Raw genomic sequence first — 22,781 nt, 5'->3', positions numbered from 1 at the left:
TAATGTTCCCGGATTAAGCCCAGGGGATGAGGGGAGGAAAAATAAAATCAGACTGTGGAAAAGACAATCAAGAGGAAAGAATTTTATTAACAGTAAAGAAATAAAATATTTCAAACCGAAATCTTAAAAGGCAAGAACTGAAAACTAATTTCTCACAAAATGAGAACGCTGCACTGATATGTAAACAAGTTGACTGTTTATATAAATTAAATCAAACTAATCAAGCTGACTGTTAAATCAGAACACAGCACTCCAAAACACACTCCTCCTGGAAGAGAGTAAAGTGTACCAATCTTGGTACACCAACAGAGAGGTTTCACAACCAAACACACACACAGCCTGCAAGCTGCCAACTGACCCACTGGCCACTGGTCTCCTCTCCAGTCCTCTTAACTGGCCGTCCCTGATGAGCAGATTAAGCACAGGTGTACTTATCCACTCTCTGCGTGGTGAAGGTGAGGAGAGGGCAGCACCTGGAGAGACACACCAGAGAGAGCAGAACAGAACACAAAACACAACTCTGCGACATGTAACAACCCAGCTCAGACAGAAACAGACTATAAATACTATAATTACTACTACTGATAATGAATCAACGCTGCCATAAGGGTACAAATACACAATTCATTTTCAGATTAAGGACAGAAAACTGAAGGAATACTTCATGCTCATGCTCATGTGTGGTCTATTATTATGTGAAGCTGTTATTATTCAAGTCAAAGAGAGGACACACTCTGGGGAAGAGCTCTGAAACCACTGAACTGTAAAAATACACTCTTCATCAATTCTCCATGAAGTTATATAAGCTTTACCAGTTGTCTTCTGTTAACTTTTAATGTGTTTCTGCTGTACTTAGTGCTCATATTGATCACTGATTGTGCATAGATTCACTGGGGTGACTGAGTGCTCTGGAACCAGAGTAATGACTGCAACATTGCAGTGGACATTGCATGCAGAACATGTGCATTTGTTACCCCCCATAAAAACATTATAGTAGTAAAGGACCTTTGGTTTTACAAACTTAAAGACATTTCCATCATACATTTGTGCATAAAAATTCCCCAATGCAGGAAATGTGTTTGACACTCAAAATATCCCGTTGGAGGACCCCCAGAGCCTTCATATGTGTCTCCTCCAGTGTTAAAATGAAACTTATGCCCTTAACAGTGAGTCAGCGTGATTACTCAGGACCTAAAACTAAGGCAGCTCAATGGAATTAAGCTATCATCCACTGTGTTATTTAAACCTCTGTATTTTGTGCTGTGACGTAAATGTTCTCTGTGAAAAGGTCTTTTTTTCCCTGTTGGATTGTAACAATGCTGGCTGACAGTATTTTCATTACACTACGGAGCAAATGTCTGAATCGACAACTACTGTCCCCACAAGCACCAACTATCTAAGGCATATGTTATTTGTTTATTTTAAGAAAATCATTCATTCATTCATTCATTCATTCATCTTCTAACCGCTTCATCCTCATGAGGGTCGCGGGGGGGCTGGAGCCTATCCCAGCTAATATCAGGCGAGAGGCAGGGTACACCCTGGACAGGTCGCCAGACTATCACAGGGCTGACACATAGAGACAGACAACCACTCATGCTAACATTCACACCTACGGACAATTTAGAGTTATCAATTAACCTAGTCCCCAATCTGCATGTCTTTGGACACCACCACACCACCGTGCCGCCCTTAAGAAAATCAGCATGCAATAATTTTTTCTACCATGGGCCATTTTTTCTTAAACATGGGTGTAGAGTTGCAAGGGGGGGTGAGAAGGTTTATCATATCATTTGTTTTGTTTGCAGTGATTTGTGTGCTTCTATGTATTGTTTGTTGTTTCCATCGAGGACAACTTTGGAAATAAATGTTTTCAGTGATGCTTTTAAGTGCTGTCCTCTGGGATTTCTGTGTCATGATTCTCCTTTGTGTCATTGCACTTGTAAATTCCCAATAAAAATCAAATCAAATCAAGTAGGAAAAAAACTCACTGTTCGCAGTAGTAGTCGTTTTAATTCAATTCATTTTCTAAATGAAAACAGTGGGTACCTTTTGAGAGGTGTCATAGTTGCACATCATCACATTTATGTATCACAAAATATCGTGCCATCATTAAGTGTTACACTCCTAAGTTCTTCAACAAATTTTATTCAACATTGAGATACACTGAATAAGAAAAACAGCTGATACAGACAGATAAAATCATGTTAGGAAACTAACTTAGAAAAAGCAACTCAACAAAAAAAAAAAAAAATTACAAACAGAGACAAAAAGATGAAAATGCTAATACCTGGCAGGCTGCGACTCCGAAGCACTGACATCAAAGTGGACAGGGAGACACAGAATATTCATCATCTCACACAACAGCTGAACAGATTCAGTGAAACAAATTCCTTCAGCTGCTTTTCAAACTGTGATTACTGAGATTCAAACGTAGGCCACATACAAGGTTCTCTGCATGAGTTCTGGTGAAAGCAGGACCAAATGATGAACTGCGTGTATAATTCACCTCACAAAAATATCCCTTTTTAATGTTTGTGCCTACGATGTTCTTCACATTTTTTCTGTTTCACAAAAGTAAAGGAAACAAATGAATAAGAAAAACTATTAATTTGAGATATTGTCATGTTGTCAAACAGGTGTCTTGTGTTGAGAAATAATATTCAGTGCGGTACAGTAAAATCTCACAGTTAGTTTATGTACAAATGTTCATGTTCATGTTGCATGTTCAACTAACTTGGCCTGTTGACATTTGGTTTGTCTTTGCAAATTCATGTCTGTGCTCACAGGATACAAGCATCATAAAACATAAAAGCACAATTAATAAACACAGTATTGTTCTTTTTGTAAAACCACCTCAAAAATGTGAGCTTTTTCACCTTAGCTCAGAATCATTTTTAATGTAAACACTTCAATTCAGTGACATTTGCAAAAGCTTCTGCTGGAAACTAAACATTTTTTGGTGCAGAAAGCACATTTACATGTCTCATGTTAATTTATGGCTTTTCAGTATCAAGGGCGTCTGTAACAAGTAACATAAATCTGTAATCCAGCAATATAACACAAGTTTGTGTGCCACAAACTTGTGGAGATGAGTGAAAAAGTAAGCAATGCCAGTGTAATCATTTAAGGCTGGATTTTCTACATAAACATGTTGTAAAAACTACAACGCTGTAGAGCAATCATTCACAGTTTTAAACACACATGCAAAGAATGAAGTGAAACAGAATAAGGACGTTACTCCATCAAACACATCATTACTGTAACACATTGGCTAAAAGTAATATAAATTACGACATTTACACATTAAATCAACAGTTTCTAAGTGCTACATGTGTTTAATGACCCTGTTTGTTGAGTGAAAATAAAAATGCTGTACAGAATCTTGGCAAATATTTCTAACAAGAAGGACATGATCCCAGTTAGGAAATAAAGAATACTGCATAGCTACAATGCAGAGGAAACTCTGCAGTAGATTATGATTCATGGAATTAAAAGAGAAGCTTGATGTCTAAAGAGCAAGTTTAACATTTTGATATATGAAAGAGCCCAGGCAGGTAAAACCTCGAACCTACAAACAGACCAGATTTTATCCAAAAATAGATTTTAAAGGCTTCGTAAAAGGTTCATGCATATTTTATAAATGACTATGAAATTGTGTAGTCAGATGCTTTGATGCATGCTTTGTATTAAACCATTAACTGTAAATTTTCACTGAACTTTGATCATAAAAATGTATAAAATGCTTCATCTAGACAAACATTTTTGCCATCTGAGGGTGAAAATCAGCTTCAACCCTCATTCTAAATTTTTACTCATAGTAATCATTTCATATTTGTCCTGGACATTGTTCTCCTCCTGTTTTTCAGGCTCTTGCTGGTGCAACTCAATGAAGAGGAAGTAAATGCCGGCTCCAACTACTCCGCCCACCATGGGCCCCGCCACAGGAATCCACCACCAGCAACCTCCAGCTCTGCAGAGAGGACCCAAACACATTAATAACTATGACAAAATACAATTTAACAGAGTATTTCCTGTCATTTACACAGGATCCTGCATGAACTAAACCTTTAAAGTCTTACACCTTTGCCACAGGGCTAACCTGAGTACCATTTTGGGGGCTCCGAAGATTCAGTGGTAATAACATGAAGCTTTGATGAGAAACAACAGAAACTTTTTTTTTAGTTATAACTGACCGTGAACACCGCGGGCTGTGCCTACTCACTAGATGCAAATCAAGTGTTTCACTATAGTTGACAGCCATGGATAACCATACGCAATTCGTTTTACCTGCCTCATCAGACTGCCTATTTTTTGCTTGAAGTAAGGGTTGCTGACTGCATTGAGAACACTGGCCTCATTTGTGTTTAACACATCTTACCACTTCCTTTCAATTTCGAGCCTGAGGTTCAAACGAGTAGTTTGACATTTTGTGAAATATGCTTTTTGCAGCACGTTAGATGAGAAGATCACTCTCATGTCTGCACATTAAATATAAGGCCACAGCACAAAGACCGGAGACAGAGGGAAACAGATAGTCTGGCACTGTCTACAGGTGATGAAACCCACCTAACCCCTCTAAAGCTCACCAATGATATATCTTGTTAGTTAAATAAAAACTGAAGCATAAAAATGACACATTTACAAGTTGTTATGTGGACAAGTCATGGATGCATAAAGAGACCTGGATACAGCGTTGGAGGCAGGACCAGGTTCATTCCATTGAAAATTGCTCACCTGTGCATGGGGCCAAAAAGTTCAATTTTCCAGACAGAAAATGGCACAGATCCTCCGCATCCATGGGCGTATTGAATAAGCACATTAGTGCAAACCAAGCCCTGGACTGGAAAGTTAGATCCAGAAGTGACCATATATGGGTGAGAGGCTGGCGCTATGGAGGATCTGACTGAGAAGCCGAGGACACTATCGGCAGACAGCCTGTCACTCAAAGCAGCCCTTAATTATGTGTAACTTGAAGGCTTAATAACATGTTAATGAGTGAGTCTTATAAAAATTCACCCCTCTACAGTTGTCGTGAATCTTGAGATTAGCTATAGAAACTAAAACCATTTTTTGTACCAGGCTATCAACATGTTTATTTCTGCTACAAAGCTAGATATTTTAACTTGGGTGTCAATAGAGTGTGCCAGTAAACCCAGAACTCCGTTAGCACTTTTAGCACTTCCGGTTCTCTCGTCTAAAAGTCAATACGTTTTTTTGAATGGGATTTTGGTAAAATGCCTCAAATAAGGTCTGTGGTTAACAAAAGCTTTGAGTGTTTCAGGTTTTGTTCTACAACATAAAACACGTCAGTAAATATCCTACTTGTGAATTTTGAAGCTTTTACATGTCGTAAAAAAGGTGGTTGCTAACAAGTTGCTCAATACGACTACAAATCCTGTCGGGGACATTAAACGTCATCACCCCCAAACAGGCGAGAGCGCTGGCAGTCCGCCAGTCCGAACAGTCCGATTTCCCCATTATACAATGTTTTTAAAATAAAGCAGCCAAAATCAGTTGAAAGCTTAGTGGCGGTGACGTCAAGAGTCATGCGACTGTGGAGTAGTCATGTAGTCCGTTAAAGCCTAACGTTAGCTTTTTACTTCTGGCTCGCATTTAAGCTTCAAATGCGGTATGAAAGGTGTTCATATGTGAAGATTATCTCACTGAACAAAACCTGCAAGTATCATAAACTTGAGTTAGCCACAGAGCTTATTTTCTGACATAATCCAAAACGCAATGCAAAAATCACATTCACTTTCTCTTCCGGGAACCAGCACAATGCTATACTTCCGGGTTTTGACGTCAGCCCTGGCACACTCAATGGGGATCGACTGGCTTCTGGTGCCAGCCTCAAGAGGCCATTCGAGGAACTGCAGTTTTTGGCACTTCTGTGTTAGCTTCAGTTTTCATTCCTGGAGGTTGCCACTTGAGCCCAGCACTGTTCCCATAGATGTATAATAATACATACATACATACCAAATGCCAAGATGTCACCTATGGCATATGCATAATGTTTCCTAGCCCCCGATTCTCCCACTGGCCCAGCCCGTAAGGTCCCACTCAGCTATTAGACTTTACGTCAAAGGGTGGACATGGATTAAAAATGTATATTAGAAAAAGTCATAATTGACCTTGCTTGAAGTTCGAGGTGTCCTGTCAACAGTTTTACCATCATCTCGTTTACAGTGGTGGTCTATGAGGAAAATGTTTTTACAGCCGCAGGGGACCTTTTTCGCTGCAATACCACAAGTGTCCACTGGGAAAAATTGAAGGCTGAGCTGAGCTGCTTTCCTGGGTGCTTGGGCGGACTACTTTTTGGCTCATCGCAGTAACTTCCTGGAGTATGCGCTGGAGTCACTGCTTTTTGTGGTAAGCTAACCTAAGCTAAGCTAACAGGCTGCTGTCCTTAGCTTTATATTTGCCATATGATATGAAATATTCACACTCTGATCATACTCTCAGCAAGAACTGTTTTCCAGATGTCAGACTATTCTTTTAATTACTTTGAATGGCAGACTTTGGCTGAAATGAGGCATCTGTGTTGTTTTTTTAGACACTTGAGCTGACACATTTCATTAAGCACAAAATCAAATTCAAAGATTTCACAAAAAAATTCTGATCATTATTTCGACTTGGGTGTAAAACTTATAATTATGGTTTCTGAGATATGACATAATGACAGACACAAGTTGCATTATTTAAAGGATAGGATCCAGTTTGACTTTAGACACTAAATCTTAGGCTATCTTGACCTCTGCGTGACTTGACCATTCCTTTATTAGACTGTCCCAGAAATACTGCTGTTTTTCTGTTTTAACTGAAATAAATTACACACTGCCTCTTCGATCTGAATGTTTACGTTAGTATCATTCCACCAGAGGTGAGTTATACGCAGTTATCCCAGATTACAGTAAAGTCTTAAGGAGCTCTGTGTGTTAGATCTACTGAACGTGTCCTCATTCTCATTCTGGCTGACCTCAGATGGAGCCGGAGGGAGATTAGAGTCCTGCTGGTCAATGTGGCTGTTATGAGCCTTTACTGCAGGTGAAAGGGCTTCACTTAAGAGCACTGATGAATAGGCCTGGAGGTAAACAAGTGTCTGCGTGGGGTCATCTTTTCCTTTTGTATGCATTCAGGAAGTAGACCAGAGAAGGGAGGCGGCTGGATTACTGACTTTAATCTATGGCTACAGCTAAGATGATCAGGCCAGGAGACAGTGGGTCACATTGACGCCATGTGGACCAAGTGGGGCCAAATGTTTCTCCCTATGCATCTGACTGCATGTGAACCTGCTGTATATATATATCGCAAATGTAAAAGATTATGTCAGATTTAGCACATACTTTATGCATGACATGAACATGATACTACCAAGGGCTTTTATGTGCATTAGAGCAATCTTGCTTTATATGTATAAATTTATATGAGCCATCTGGTGATCGTTACATCTGCAACATGGAGACCGAGAGAAACAGTATCTGTTCCAAAGCAAGCCTTTAGACTGCTTTCAGCTCTTATTTATGTTATGATGTTAAGTCAAGAAAAGTAAATCAAGAACTACTTTTTTAAAACACCCAGCTGTATTAAACAGCGTTTTCACTCAGGTCAGCCTTAATGTTGCATTTTAAAATATACTATATATCATATTTATGAAGCAGTATTTTGTTGTTAGTTTGACAGCCACAAAATCCCCTCCTCTTAAGGCCCAGACACACCAAACCAACATCAGAGATTTAGTGGTGACGAAGGCTGACTGTTCAATCATCTCATGTTGCCTGCGTCTCGGCCAAAATGTTGCACTTGAACACACCGCAAAGACTACAGCCAGTGGCCGACTAGCACATACAGTCTCTGCCTGCGTGAAAGAAAATACTTCTCCATACTAGCAGGTAGCGGTAGGCTGTATTCGTCATTCAAAAAGGGAAACCGGAAGACCTACAGGACTGATTCAAGATGCTAATAAGTTAGCCAGTTAGCATATTAACAGCACAACCCAATGCTGTAAGAGTAATTAAGCAAACCCTTACATAATAATTTATGCTGAAGTGCTCAGTGGCCAAAATCATAATCTTGCCTAGTATAAAAAAATTGTTTTGATCTCACGTCCTCTTGACTTTAGCTGCTTGTTTGCTTTCCTTACTTCAGTTTCTCTTCACACGGACTGAGCTTTTGCCAGTCATAGTGATTTTCCCCATCAATGCCAATTCAGCATGTTGAACTGGCCAAAGAAAAAAGCCAGCAAGGGCTGTTTAGTGCCAACGGTATGGGACACACTGCAAAAACTAGGGCAGCAGACACTGACCAATGGCTGACCGTTGGCTTGGTGTGTCAGGGCCCTTAATGCATGCCAGCAGTGTCACGGACATGTGAGTGTATGAAACTATTTGTATTTTCTTGTTTAAATGGTCAATAATGGCAGTGAAGGCTTTAGAGAGCCAGCATCAAGCTAGAAAGGTTTTGAGAGGCAAAAGAGAGCATCTTTTTAGCACGTCAAAGACATTCTGGCAAACTCTTCATCATCACAGCAAAAAAAAGGACATTGTTGTCAGCAAGCACAGCACTGAAGTGAGAAAAGCGAGGGAAACACTTTGACCTGGGAGGATCGAGGAGCTCAAAGCCTACAGTATCTCACTGGCAGAGTTTGTTGGTTAGTTAGAAAGCTCCCCTGTGGAAAGGTGCCAGGGGTGGATGGATGAGATCAACCCCTGAGATGCCAGCAGCTTTGGATGTTTAAGGGTGCAACTGTGCAACATGCCTCATCAGTATCACAGAGATTGTGGAAAAGAGCCTCAGACCTGGCACAAAAGTCCGACCGACTGACCGAGTCACCAACAAACCAACATTGTCATCCTCAAGGCCTGGAAAAGGCAACCAGAGGAATACGTTCCAACTTTCCAAGGGATTACACTACTTTGTCTTGGCGATAATTAAAGCTTGAATCACGATACTGGAAAGAAGACTTGACAAAGAACTTATTATGTCCATGTCACAGAACGGTGGACCGACATTTCAGCTTTGCACAGACATTCGAGAGGTCATTCAACGGTGCTTATCCTGCCTATACATGTATGTTTATAGATTTTGGAAATGTTCCAGGAAGTATCCTGCAGGAGCACATAAACAAAGTCTGCTGTTGTCGTGTGCCATTTAGTTTGTATACATGTAGCATGACAGCTTTGTTTGCTTTCTTGACAAAGTCCAAAGTGAAAGTGAGACAGGGATGCATCTTGTCCCCTGTTTCTGAAATGAACAACACGGTGACATTACGGTGGCACCTTCAGTGTGATGTTGTTGCTTTTTGTTCTATTAAATTGTGGTCACACTTTGCAGTGGTTGAACTGATGTGTATGTGGTTGTCTCTTAACAAAATATGACGCTATATATACACAAACTAAATACTTTGGTCTAGTTAGATGAATATAACTCAGTGAGCATGTGCACTAAAGTGAGAAGAAAGGGAAGAAAGTCAGTGAGGAACAAGCAATTGTGCCACTTCAATGATGCAGCATTGAATATTTTATATTCATGTGCATGGAATCTCTCCCTGTTCACTAAAATCCCAGAACTCTTTTTCTTGATGCTGAAACACACGAATGGACTTTGAAATATTAATTCAGACAGTAAAGAGGGCAGCGATGGAGCTACAAACACTGCTCTTCATGCTGAATAGAAAAGAGCTTATTACATAACACTACTACTATATCTCAGGCACTGGTGGGAGTGAGAGCAGCAGTGAATAATGGACTTCTCTCTCAGGCAGGTGATAAAAATGTCTTCCATGTTTCTGATAACCCAACAAAGCCCTGGATATAACAGACACCTTTTTGTTTCTTTATCAGTAAAATTACCTGAATACGTCCATCCCCCACCCGGCCACAGCTGTGAAGAACCGTGGGCCAAGGTCTCGTGCCGGGTTGATTGGATAGCCGCAGTTCAGACCCATGGACACTCCGATGGCCAGGATGATCAGGCCGATGCACAGTGGCTCCATGCCCTTTGGAGCACCGATATTCTTCCTGTCAGTGATGGCCAGGATACACAGGATGAGCGAGGCAGTTGCAATTACCTTGAAAATAAAAGCATCAGGCAATTAGTTAGTTACATTCAGTTACAGTTACATTCACAACATTCAAGACTACAACAATAAATTCAGTTTAAATAAAATGTGCAACCCAAAAATATGTAAATAAAATAACATCATTTACTATTGTTTGGTGTCTTTTGTTTTTGTTTACATCCTGAGGTGACCTCTCCCCTCTGTTATTTTGTCTAAGCTTATTATGGGGCTTCCCCTTTCCCCTGGTTTCAGTGTGTAGAAAGCAGCTTTACTATACAGACCCATATGGCTGTATATTTTACATTATAAACATATTATCTAAAATCTAAAGTTGTCTAATTTTACAAATTCTAATTTGACTAGTGAGAGGCACACAGTCCATGATCCAAATACCAAATATCACCATTCACTATAACTCTCAAATTCATCAGCAGGTCTCGTCATAACTCTACATAACAGCTGAAAGTGAATTATTAGTGTTTCTGATGGTGTAGTTGCTTTGTTCACATCAGTAAAGCTTTTAAACGTTGGCGTAAATCACAGCTTTATTTTAAAGTTTTCAGTTATGAAACATAATGTTAAGTTTTCATCTAAAACACAGCCACTTAAGAATGTTAATGCACCTCAAATTTATATGATCAAAGGAAAACAAGGTAGTGGATTGGATGTTTAATGTCCTCACAAATACATAAACTACCATGTGCATCTGCCTCGCACACATCCAGAACAGATGGGAGCTATTCTCAGCATCATTGTTCATACATCAGCAAACAACTCACATGTCCATTTATGCTTACAATCATCCATGACTGCACTAAATGCACGCTCACATGCATCTCTGTATGCTCTGTTGGCTTCCAAATACACTGCATCCCAGTGGAAAATTTCACTGACATCAATAATTCGATATATATATATATATAGAAAAGGGGCAAAGGCCCTCCATGGTGAATAGCTGATATGAGAAAAACCTCTTTTACTGTCATCCTTTCAGGCAGCTTGTATAAAGTGGTTACCGTATTTTATCATGGTATATTTTCAGGGGACATTACTTATAAATAAAGTCACAAGTTAAGCCTCACCTGATCAACAAACCCATTCAGGACTGAGAGATGTTTTGCAGGATATGATGCAAATATATTGGCTGTGGCGTTTGCACCAGTAACAGCAAATTCTCCATCGGTAAATTCCATTAAAGCATCTGTGAAAAGGAAATACAACAATGATAAGCAACTGTAGTAGTTTTTGTGTTTTGTTTTCAGTAAGTCAAACATTAAAACACTTTAATAAAACAGGGACTCCTTGCAGAACCATCTTGTCTCCACTTTATTTATTTTTTTCATCTTAAACAGGGGCTGCCTCTTGAAGCAGGATTACTATATTACCCAGATAATCTCACTTCAGTTAATGTGTCAGAGTTGATATGGTTCTGGGTGTCCAGATAAACTAGTGTTCATCTCTGGAATAGTTTTTCACACACATTTACACCCACCATAATACAATGCATAGACAGCACAGGATCCAGCAAAAGCCCCCAGGAACTGTGCCACCACATACACAGGGAACTTCTTCAGTGGAAGCTTCCCCAGGATCACCATGGCCAGAGACACCGCAGGGTTCACATGGGCTCCTGGAACAATGAGACAACAAAGATGAGCACAAATTAGGAACAATATCAACAAATGGAAGAGACAAAAAGTGCCATTAACATTTCAGAAAACGGTGACAAATGCCAATCACAAGTTTCCAAAGACCTGTCTGATCAACTGCTTAAGCCTTAAAGACATTAAATTTGCTGTAAGATAAGATAAAGGATGGCAGCACATTCTCACATTTGAGAAGTTGAAACAAGCAAATGTTTCATATCACTGCCTAAAAATGATGTAAGACAGACTGCCACAACACCCATGTTGAAAAACAACCAAATTTGATGCAGCAGAACCAGAGATATCATCTTTTTTATTTCACACATTTATCTTCCTTCTCAGAATCTCACACCTACTTTACCCACAATCCAAATCTACTGCGGACAGTTTGGTGAGAGTCACTCATTCGCTACTTCCTACTCACTAGGGAGCTCAGTGTAGAGGTCTATACATATACTTTCCAAAACTATACAGTTCATTTTCTCTGCATCAGTAATTAGGTCGTTGCTGTCGCATAATCAAAATGTGCCAAATCAATAGTGGACCATCGTCATGGGTCCCTGAAGAGATTAAAATAAATTGACAACCCATATTTTTCTAGTGCTCATGTGACACTCTAATGTAATTTCGCTACTCATTCTAAACATTTGCCTATTCACACTATTTGCCAATGGCAAATATTGTACAAAGTTATGTAATTTAGGTTAAGGAAAAGAAATGTGGTGACAGTGTACCTTAAAATAACTCAAAGTTCACTTGGGTTCACACAGGACACAAACACTGGTCTCCTGGGGGAGAGTCCTGTGTTTGTTTGACCCATCCCAACCTGCCTCATCAGGCAGATTTTCACAGTTTAAACTACTTTCTTTACTTCTGTCAGCTCATTGGTCACATGGTTGCAGCCCTCCTGATTACGTGGGTTATATGTAAGAACGTATGACAGAGAACATGAGAACAGCCTGCACTACAAATGGCAGACTCATTAAACAGTTGATTATATAGGGAGTAGTGAGTGATTTTGGACACTGCTGTAGTGGGCACTGACTGATTGACAAGTGACCTCACTTGAGGCAGTTTATCAGATTTCACGCCACTTTTTGTCACATATTTTGCAGTAAAACTCCCCAATATCTTTGAAAAAAAATTGGTCAAGTTCCAATAAAAATGGTGATTGATTATAAAAATGGTTGCCAATTATTTTTCTGTGAGTTGACCAGTTGATTAATTCACTAACCATTTCAGTTCTAAATTAAGTGTCGAACATCTGGGACCAAGCTGAGAGGGGGGATTTCTCTTACGAGACAAAGTGATCTCAGTGGTTTCAAACACAGGCTGCCTGATCATTAGTGTTTGTGTTCAAACCCTCTGGTGCTCATTCATTCAGAACTTTCAGGATATTTTCAAACAAAGAGCACCGGATTTGTGTGCTGTCAGAGTGTTTTCCTATCTCCTGCATTGTCCTTAAGAGGCGTGTTTGAACACATTCCAGCCAAATGTTACTGGGCTGTGATGACAGTGTGGGGTCATTTATTTAACACTCTGGGATCTTGGCTTTGACCTCGCTGTGGTAACACCACTGGGGGTATCAGCCATGCGCCCATTGTTAATCTCCCCATCCTGTTCACAAACACTGACCACGACAACCAGCCAGACCGGCCTGTCTGAATTGCATCTGACATAATCTGCCTGAATCTGCTTAAGGCACACGTAGACTGCAGGTCATTAGAGTGACCATGATGTGTCACACTTACGGTACACTGTCATTTAAAATCTGAGACTACAAAGTGAAAACAATTGTGTTTTCTTCTCGTATGGGGCCGCCCTGCCAGGGAAGCCTCGTAAGCCAGGCTTGTCACACCTTACCCCCCTCCTCTCCAGAGACCCATGCCCCAGTAAAGCTCATTAGTCCAATACCTATGATCATCTTCAGAGATGTCGTTGGACAGAAGCTTCCCACTGAGCTGTGGACCCCGGGGCTGAATGGCCCAGTCATGCAGCAAAAGCTCTCCATATATTAACCTCCCTGTCCTCAGGCTTTTCTGCTATTCCTCTGAAGCCTTACAACTCCTCTCATTAAACATGTAGCACAAGTAACACTGTGACACTGGTCAGAGCGACCAACAACATCCATCCTAAACCAGATAGAGACGTAAAGCCTGTTTCATTCAGCTTTTTTCCATTTTCTATCAAAGTTAAATTTCCCACTGAATAATTTTAAAACTCAAATAAATACTTTAGAGAGTCAAACGAGCGAATTGATATCACTCACTTGCCTTATAACAGACAAAATTGTCAACTTGTTAAACTCCATTCATCCGCTCTAACCAGTTTCGGTGGTGGGGGAGACTCGATTTTCCCTGACCAATCACTAGAGACCAGTGTATCTGCCAGTATCTAACGTCACTTTTAGGTCCACACTGATGCCATGCCAACATACATACAGGTTTTAGGAGTGGAGCAAAACGAAGTCAAACTCTATGTTGATTTAGACCAGTCTCGTAAACAGCGTCTATGTTATTTATAGCCCTTGTTGTTGTTGTTGTTGTTGTTAATTCTCTTCATTGGTTCTGGCACACTGCTTGACAACAGCTTGACAACAGTGTTAGTCCTGCCTGTGGTGCTGATTGGATCCGTTATTTTTTTTAATTTTAACTGAGAAACAGTTGTTTCAAGTCAAGATGACAGATTAATTGGTTGACTTGTAGAAGTGACATATTTACTGGACACACGGAAACAGCTAGCCTGGCTCTGTAACGTATCACAAAAGTGTAAAAATGTTTCTTTGCTGGGATCAGTAACTTCTGGAGTCTCTCCTGGTTGCCTGGCAACTGCTCACACCAAGAAATAGTCTGACACATAACCCCTGTAACTGTGAATTGTTGTTTTTACACTTCTGCTTTGTATGGATTAAAGAAACAAAACATAAAATATTTAACTAATAGATAGATGGTAGTGGCTGGTAGCCAAGATAAGATGATCTAACTGTCTGCTGGATGCTGAGAGAATAAGTGTATTTCCTAAAATGTCACACTGTCTAACTCTGTTTTGATGATGATTCTTTGCTTCCCAGCAGTGATGGAAATGACCACACAACAGTCTGTGAAGCCTGCGCAACACCACCTCCAACATAATGAATCCCTTGATTGCTGATTAATGGACACTCACAGTTTTGGCTCAGTGAGCCCACGAGAAGCACTGTGACATTTAAGAACCATGCTATCCTATCCCTATCATTGCTGGCAAAAGACAGAGAGCTCCTTTTGCTGTAATCCTAGAGGAATGTACCCGAAAATGTCCCACTTGGACACATTTTAGGCACACTAACAAAGCTCTTACGTTAAAAATCAGCCCATCAGTGACAATAATTACAACATACTCTACAAAAATTGTTGCCTTGTAGACCAGAAAAAGAGTTTACTACGTGTTGCATAATGTCCATTATGCAACACTACAAGTCCACAATAAAGGTTCATACTGGTCTTCATAGGTCATTACTTTATCTAGATGAGTAGGCGGTGATATCAATCGGTTTGCTCAAAGAGCAAAGAGGCTGCCAGACATCCACGACCAAAGATCGTACCACCACCACCACAGATAAAGACAGAGTGACGACCTTTGTTACCAGCCTGAGTTTGTCGCGTTTTACAGGCCGAAATATCAAATAATCATGATTTCTCTGTTTTTCTTTTAGTGACATGTCCAGAGACCTGAGAAAACAACGGAGCTGATGAGAAACAGGGCTGCCACTAGTGATTATTTTCATTGTCAGTTAATCTGTTGGTCACCTTCTCAATTAATTAGTTGTTTAGTCTATAAAATGTTAGAGCAGTGTTTCCCGAAGCCCAACATGATGTCCACAAATGTCTTTTTCTGTCAAACACCCAAAGATATTTAATATACTGTCATAGAGGAGTAAAAAAACTGAAAATATGAAACTGGAATCAGAGAATTTGGACTTTTTTTGTCTTAAAAATGACTCAAATCAGTTAATCGATGACCAAATTAGTTGACGATTAATTTGATATTTGACAAGTAATCATTTATTAAGCGCTGCTCTAATGAGAAACAATCTCTGAGATTAATGTCAACATGCTTGCAGGTGGATCTGCAACAATTAGTCACTCAAATAATTTCCAACTCTTATCTTAATTATCGTATAGTTTTGGGGGTTGTTTTCAAGCAAATTTGCCACGCGTCCATTGGCTCTATCTTCATAATTGTGAGAATGTGTGCTTTGCTCTGTTTCATAATACTGTAAACTCAATATCTCTGGACTTCAGACTGTTAATCAAACAAAAAAAGCAACATAAAAATGTCACCCTGGGCTTTTGAAAAGTGGCATTTTCACCATTTTCTGACATTTTTGTGACAAATAAATTGATTTATCTGTAGAATAATTGATAATGGATGCAGTCATTAGTTTCAAGAGTTGATAAGTGCAAGAATAAGTACTGTAATGAACGTGAGCTGTGTATAAAATGTGGGCCACTTTTACCTGACACGCCCCCTGCCATGTAGACGGCCATCATGACTCCCAGAGTGAAACCAACATGGATGGTCAAAGGCTCCCCGAGAGCCCCTTTACTCAGCACCGTCTGGGCCACTGAACCACATCCAAAGAGCTGGGACACAGACAAGAGCAAAAAAACAAAGGGTGGAGGTAGAAAGACTCATTGTTTTTAATTATTCCAATTATACCCACCATTAACACTAGCCCTCTTGTCCACCAACAGCCTCCGACTGCCACAGGCAATTTGTCCTACTTGGAGCCCCGAAAAAAAATAATGAACCCCCCATTTATTAGGTAAATGGCAGAAGTAAAAAAAAAAAAAAAAAAAAAAAAAAAGTTATGGGAGGAGAGCAATAAAAAGGGCTGTTGTGGAGGCTGCATCTCTCCTCCGAGTTGACATCACAGGCATTAAAGTGGCCTCAGAGAGGTGACAGGTGGAGCTCAGGGATGACAGGTGGAGGCGAGGACAGTCCTGACACATAAGGACTGAAAAAGCAGGACACTCTTTCAAGGAATCATCAGGGAACAGAAAAACAATGATGTTTACTGCAAAGTGAGATGATCATGTCCTATAATTAAACTCTTTTCATAACCTCATCACTGAGAGACAATGACTTATTACAGCTATAATGATTCACATTTGATGTCACACTGCACTTCTGGAGGAGTCATGAGGAAGGAAAACAGTCCCACATCACTCACATCTTGTTCTGATTGTCAGGAGCAAATTACAGCTGAGCACATCAAAGACAAAGTCTGTTACTCCCAGAATATACTATCTGTTAATAGAGACATATGAGAGACAGCAGTCAGAGTCCCGGGAGACCCAGTTTGACACATTATTAGCATACTAGTTCAAAGCTTAAAGCGGCTGTTTAAGCTGGATGACAGGTGCAGAGGGAGGTACTCACTATCAGGACAAATATCCCCAGAAATTCCGCCAGGAACTCCTTAAAGATGTCCCGCCTCAGGCCAAATCTCTCCTTCATCTTCCTCTTGCTTTCATTTTCCATGTTTTTTTTCCTCCTGCGGCTCCTTGATGTCTTCCTCCGAGCAGAACAAACAGCTAACAACTATGAGGGAGTCTCTGTGTGATTGTCAGTGCAGGTTGCCGCCTCCCACTCGGTGCGCTCGGGCCGTGCAGGCTGACAGGCACGTTAAGCTTTCTGCATCTATTTCCCTTTATAACCACAAGGGGTCTACTTTTATTGGAAATATAGGCTCCAGAGCATTGCACTGACATCCATACCAGATGCTTAGAGAAATGTAGTAGCCTTTATTTTGTTTGCATTCAGACTACTTTTGAAAGTTTTTTTTAGATATACAAATTACAGTGCATTGGGCTGCACATTGAATTAGGATATTATACGACTTTAAAATGTCTTTATATGTATTTTCTTAAACGAGAGGCTGCTTTAGCAATAAAACCATGAAAGATAAGATAAGATAAGATAAGATAAGATAAGATGGATCCTATTTTTCCCAAGACATATCTTATATTTTAATAGATGCCTAAACTCACAGCCATGAGACTCAGACACACTGATGTCCAAAATGAAATGTGAATAATTTAGAAAGATAGAAAACCAACTCTCAACTGGGACTGGTGGATTTAAAGTCTCAAATGTACCATTTATCACCAACAATTAGGTATGTTAAATTCAAAAGTATAAACGAGCAGCCACTAATCACAAAATATTATTTAGTTTAAAGCTGTGTGAGTAGCAGCTACTGCCCAGTGAAAATATTACATATAAAGGTTATTTATTTATGTATTTATTGTTCATTCGGAGGTTTGACACACAATTTAGGATGTTGATGAAGTTTTAAAACAATACTTTGAATCCGTGCAAATCTAAAAAAAAAATGTGGGCAAACTAAAAAAGGTCAATTAATTAATTTTTTTTAAAGTCTTTATATTTCTAGCAGAATGTAACGTGGATAATATCCAGTTTACAAGATTGAGCCCTTCTAGTTTTCAATATGCAACTATTGTTGTCTTAATTCAGACGATTATTTTAAGCTATTTGACAGTTTTAGCTGTTAATACATTTATCAATTTCAAATTATATGTTTGCGTCATGTTGGCATTTAAAACACTTTTAAAAAAAGCACTTTTAAAATCACCTTTGGGAAAATAAAAAGCTTCCAATTCGCCTGCATGAATCGGCCGGCATGTGTCTGTTTAAAAGTCCCACGAGAATTTTAAAAATAATGATGGTCAAATTTATTGCTAAATGCCAAAACACAAATTCGCCAGAGTGATGTATAAAAAATATAAAGAGAGATTTATATTTTTGACTTTATGTGAGCGAGTGCCAGTTTTCACACGCTTTGTGTCCCTTTAGGGTACATTTCCACCCGTGGAGTGCTGTACATATAATGGACTATTATATGTTAGATTATAAAACTGATCGTGTAGCGTGTGTGTGAGAAAATGTGGCAGAAAGTAACTGAGCATTACATTAAAGATGACTTCATATCTGCGTGTTTTCCTATAGAATTATAGTTTTAAAAAATGTGGGAAATTAAAAATCTAAAAACCTCCATATTCCTCTATATTCAATTATTTATTTTTGAAACTTGTAGGGGAAACAGCTTCCCAGAGCTCGTTGCATTTTTGTCAATTTTCCTTTTCCCACATCAGAAAGTTTGTAAAGTTTCCTCACTCACCTTTCTCCATGTAGCTCCTGCTGTTTCCTCTCATCAGTCAAATTCCCATTTATCTTGTCAGTCTCCTTCCTTGCTGTTACAATTACCTTCCCATTTACCTGATTAATCCGCTCGGTGTAAACACTGTTAAAACTATGAATAATATGTGAGTGTGACTGTGGAGTGTCCGAGGCCCGGTCCATCCAACAGAGGGAGCTCCATGAATACATTTGAAGTGCAGCGGGCTCTGAAGTTTGTCACACCGGCATGTCTTATCTTCCGTTCACTGGGCTCTGTGAAAAGGTGAGGCGACAGGCTGAGGATGGGATGTTTTCAATGCATTAATCACTGTCACCGTTTGCAGGCACCGTTTCCTCTTTGATGTGAAACAGACACTTGGAGAGTGTTGCCCATGCTGTGAAAAAAGGATGATGTGCTGATGGAGAAACAGCATCCTCCGGGGGTTTGCAAATGATGGGCCTACATCTGTCTCTCCACACTCCTTTGTCCTGTCAAGAGGCGCAGGTTATGAAATCTGAAAATTTAAAGGCCCTGTTGCTGCTGATTGGGGAAATTATCCTGAGCTTGCTTGTAAACTACATCGTCATCCCACTGAGCACAGATACACTTCTCTCCCTCTCTCTTTATCTCTGACCACAGTCTAAAACCACTAATAAACTCCTGGTCTGTTACCTAAGTGTCGTCATGAATGTATGAGGATATACAGCTGTAGATGTGCTAATACATGTGTGGCTTGCTTTAATACCTTTAGCTTTCTGAGACGCTCGCAGCTGATTGATGGATGTTTATTGGGAGGTTTAAAGGAGGCGCTGGAAGGAATTATCACCTGCAGGACAAATCTCTGCCAACAACACCCCAGCAAGTAGCAGCAATCCCTCTAGTCCACATTTACATAACATCTTAGAGCGTGGGGAGGTTGTGTTAGGCAAATAAAGGCCACAGGGTGAGAGTGAGCCGAGGAAAGTAGTTTAACACCTTTATGCCACGAAGGAAATGGTTAATGATGATGTAAGAATGTAAGTTTATATATTCAGTGAAGATGCATTTATAGGTATTTGTGGACAAGGGTGCAGTTTTTTTTAAATTGGGGGGGCACACGTGAACCAGGGGGGTTTGAGGGTCCTCTGCCATTAATTTCATGCATTTTAGGAAGTTTTTACGCACCAATTTGTGCATTTTCTGTATCAGTTTATGGTGTAAATGTCTTTAATTTTGCCAAAATAAAAGTTCTCCATGTGCAAATGCATATGTTCTTAATATTGAGGGGAAATCTGCACTTATGTTTGTGGAGACTTGTTTTTTATAGGGTCAAAAGTGAAGCTTCTGGAGGTTGCATATCTATGGTTGTGTAACAACTGATGAAGTTGACTGATGACTGATGACTTTTTTATGAATTCATTCATACCTGTGTCTATAAAGCTTTTAATAAATGGCAGATAAAGCCAGATCTGGCATTGGATTAAGAAGGTTTGCTGATTTTGTAGGGATATTTTTAGCATATGATGTTATTTATTTATTTATCTTTGTGTTTCCTGTTGCTAACCTGGGTATAATGTCAATTTGTCAATGTACTTTGTTGTATGTTGTATTTTTTGTGTGGCTGTAGTACGGGTGAAGGGCCCAAGACACATTCCCCCCCACCCCTTTTTTTATAGGACAAAATTTACTCTTGAATTTTAAGGAAGATGGCACTTAAAGTCAATAGCTCCTAAATGCACCCTTTGGAAATTATAGTCACCAAAGGGGCCAAACTGTTTAAAAAAAAGTAGTCCAATGCCATTTAAAACTTGCAGCTTTATCACTGGCTTCAGATAACATCATACCTGTGATCAACATAATGATCAGTTCCACTCTTGATAAGTCATGTCGAAGTGTTTTAATATGTGTTAAACTACAGCAAACCGTCGTGTGTTGGTGAAAGCAGTGGAGACGGAGTGTACCGGGAGTGTGAGGTGGGTGGGGTGGATGTTTCTCCTCCTTAACACGCATGGTTGAGGTCGTTTATGTAAATGCGTGAATTTAATTTTCAAAAGGACGGCCCTTTTCTTTGCCCAATGAAAATGAACCGCGGCTGACACCTGGCTATAAACCCAGGAAGAAACCCAAAGTCCTAATCAGAAATCTGTTGTAAAAAACCCCGAGAGGCGCAGCAGGCACACGAGTGGAGAGAGACGGCCGCGATGACTTCCAGTAAGATCGAGATCCCCGGAGAGGTGAAGAGCGACCCCGCTGCTCTCATGGCATCCCTCCAGCTGATGCCCTCACCGGTGCCCAACCCGGAGATCAAGTACACCAAGGTCTGTTTCTCTACACACTTCTCTCCGACTCGCTTTGCGCGTAAAACCACTCCGCTTCTGCTCCTAGATCATGTTTGCGTCTTTAGACCAAAACTTTCCCCCAAACTTTTCATGTGTGTCAGCGGCTGGAGCTCGAGTATCAGCCCGTGCAGCTCACTCAGGGCTGGAGCTGATAAACTTCTTCGCGCTAAACTCTTTAACTTTCAACACAGACCTGATAAAGTGACGATTGAAGGCTTTAAAGTCCCGATGAGTCTCTTCTGCGTCCACGTGCTCAGTGTAGCTCTGGATTTAATAATCAATAACCATAGACAACACTAAAGACTAGATAATAAGACATTTAATACACTATACGGATATCTGTGTGCGTGTTTTCTTGCTCTCCTTTTACTTAATTACAAGAAAAGAAAAAAGTTAAAGTAGTTTTTTAAATCTTCAGATTTTAGTCAGTGGATTTTGCTAAAATCTGGTAATTGATTTTGGCTTTAATTTTAGCCACTTATAATTGCCACAATATGGGGCGCAATAAAGTATTGATAAGGGTGTGTCATAGTTTAAGCTTGTTTAGGAAAGTGCCTTAAAATTTATATAAGACTGAGTCACAAGGACATTTTTTTTATTACTTTTATTATATATATGTATTTTTTAAAATTTGTTTGGTGTTGCACTTGAAGACACAGACCAACAACCTTTCAGTTTCCTGCATTAGAATCCAATAGATGAAATATATTTTTCAATTAAAGTCGCCTACTAAAGGGATATTAAACAAGTAATCAAAGGGAAGGTTATAAAATTTAGAATATTACTACATTTAATTTTTTGCACTATGATTATAATGCTATACCACATTGTGTTTGTGGTGTCCAGCTTGTCCTTAAGTTCTTCATAAATCTTTGACGGTGAAAAATAATTTTAAGTATTAGTAGCAAAGATTTGTGTATAGACAAAACAGCCCTCATTTTTATCTGCCTGTTCTTGAAGTCTTTTCCTACAATAACACTACACATACACTTTGGTCACGTCCAAAGATTTGGCAGTAATTTGAGGCATTATCTCGTGGTTATATGACAGCAAGTTGGTTAAGCGAATAAATGGTTTGATTTAAAATACACATAGTCGAAGAATAAATGTGTTATCAGAGCAGGTTTTGGATCGTCCTGCAGTCAGAAATGTGTGGGTGGGAGGAAAGGGGTGCAGAAACAGCTGGAAAAGAGAGCTTGAGTCATGACAAAAATCAAGTTGCAGATATGACTAAAAAAATGCTTTCACAGAGATTTTGATCAAACATCTGGTGAGGATAAGTCCTGTATTAGAAGGTGAAGTGCTTTGTCACCATAATAAATAAATAGCAGTCATTTTACTATTGCACAACAGAGGCAATAAATAACCAGTGAATCTCATTCTCTGATTTTCTCATTAAAGTTTTTGAGCGTTCGTGCTTTGAATGTGAGTCCTGACCCACCGCAAGTCTTGAGCCAGTTACACAAATGTTGAAAATAGCCTGTTTGGCAACATCTCTGCAACGTCTTGATAGTTTTGTCCTTTTTTTATACGCACACATTGAAACACTTTGAAGTAAATTGAAGTCATTAGTT

The 22,781-nt window shown here is 39.7% G+C and overlaps 2 protein-coding genes across 2 annotated transcripts in view; one reads left to right on the top strand and one right to left on the bottom strand.

Moving 5' to 3' along the window:
- Window positions 1-1,998: 1,998 nt before the first annotated feature.
- aqp9b (aquaporin 9b) lies at window positions 1,999-17,329 on the bottom strand. Its single transcript, XM_049594631.1, has 6 exons — window positions 17,128-17,329; window positions 16,202-16,328; window positions 11,553-11,690; window positions 11,143-11,261; window positions 9,852-10,069; window positions 1,999-3,973 (listed from the first exon to the last, which is right to left on the bottom strand). The coding sequence occupies exons 1-6, from the start codon at window positions 17,227-17,229 to the stop codon at window positions 3,799-3,801; spliced, it is 879 nt and encodes a 292-aa protein (XP_049450588.1). The 5' UTR covers window positions 17,230-17,329; the 3' UTR covers window positions 1,999-3,798.
- A 3,583-nt stretch (window positions 17,330-20,912) lies between these two features.
- Window positions 20,913-22,781, top strand: part of aldh1a2 (aldehyde dehydrogenase 1 family, member A2) — a 31,175-nt gene continuing 29,306 nt past the window's right edge. Inside the window, exon 1 of the mRNA XM_049594596.1 lies at window positions 20,913-21,186. Within this exon, the coding sequence (XP_049450553.1) occupies window positions 21,070-21,186 (117 nt within the window). The 5' untranslated portion in view covers window positions 20,913-21,069. The remainder of the gene's footprint in view (window positions 21,187-22,781) is intronic.

Source organism: Epinephelus fuscoguttatus, linkage group LG2 (assembly GCF_011397635.1).
Source record: "Epinephelus fuscoguttatus linkage group LG2, E.fuscoguttatus.final_Chr_v1".
NCBI lineage: Eukaryota > Metazoa > Chordata > Actinopteri > Perciformes > Serranidae > Epinephelus > Epinephelus fuscoguttatus.
This window is presented reverse-complemented; position numbering and strand designations above follow the sequence as displayed.

Bases quoted from the DNA above. Each gene is read 5' to 3' on its own strand.
- aqp9b (XM_049594631.1), bottom strand. From the start codon at position 17,229: ATGGAAAATGAAAGCAAGAGGAAGATGAAGGAGAGATTTGGCCTGAGG. The intron at 11,262-11,552 runs GTGGGTGTAAAT...TCCTTTTCACAG, and splicing joins TGTCTATGCATTGTATTATG to ATGCTTTAATGGAATTTACC. The intron at 10,070-11,142 runs GTGAGGCTTAAC...TTTATTTTCAAG, and splicing joins TGAATGGGTTTGTTGATCAG to GTAATTGCAACTGCCTCGCT.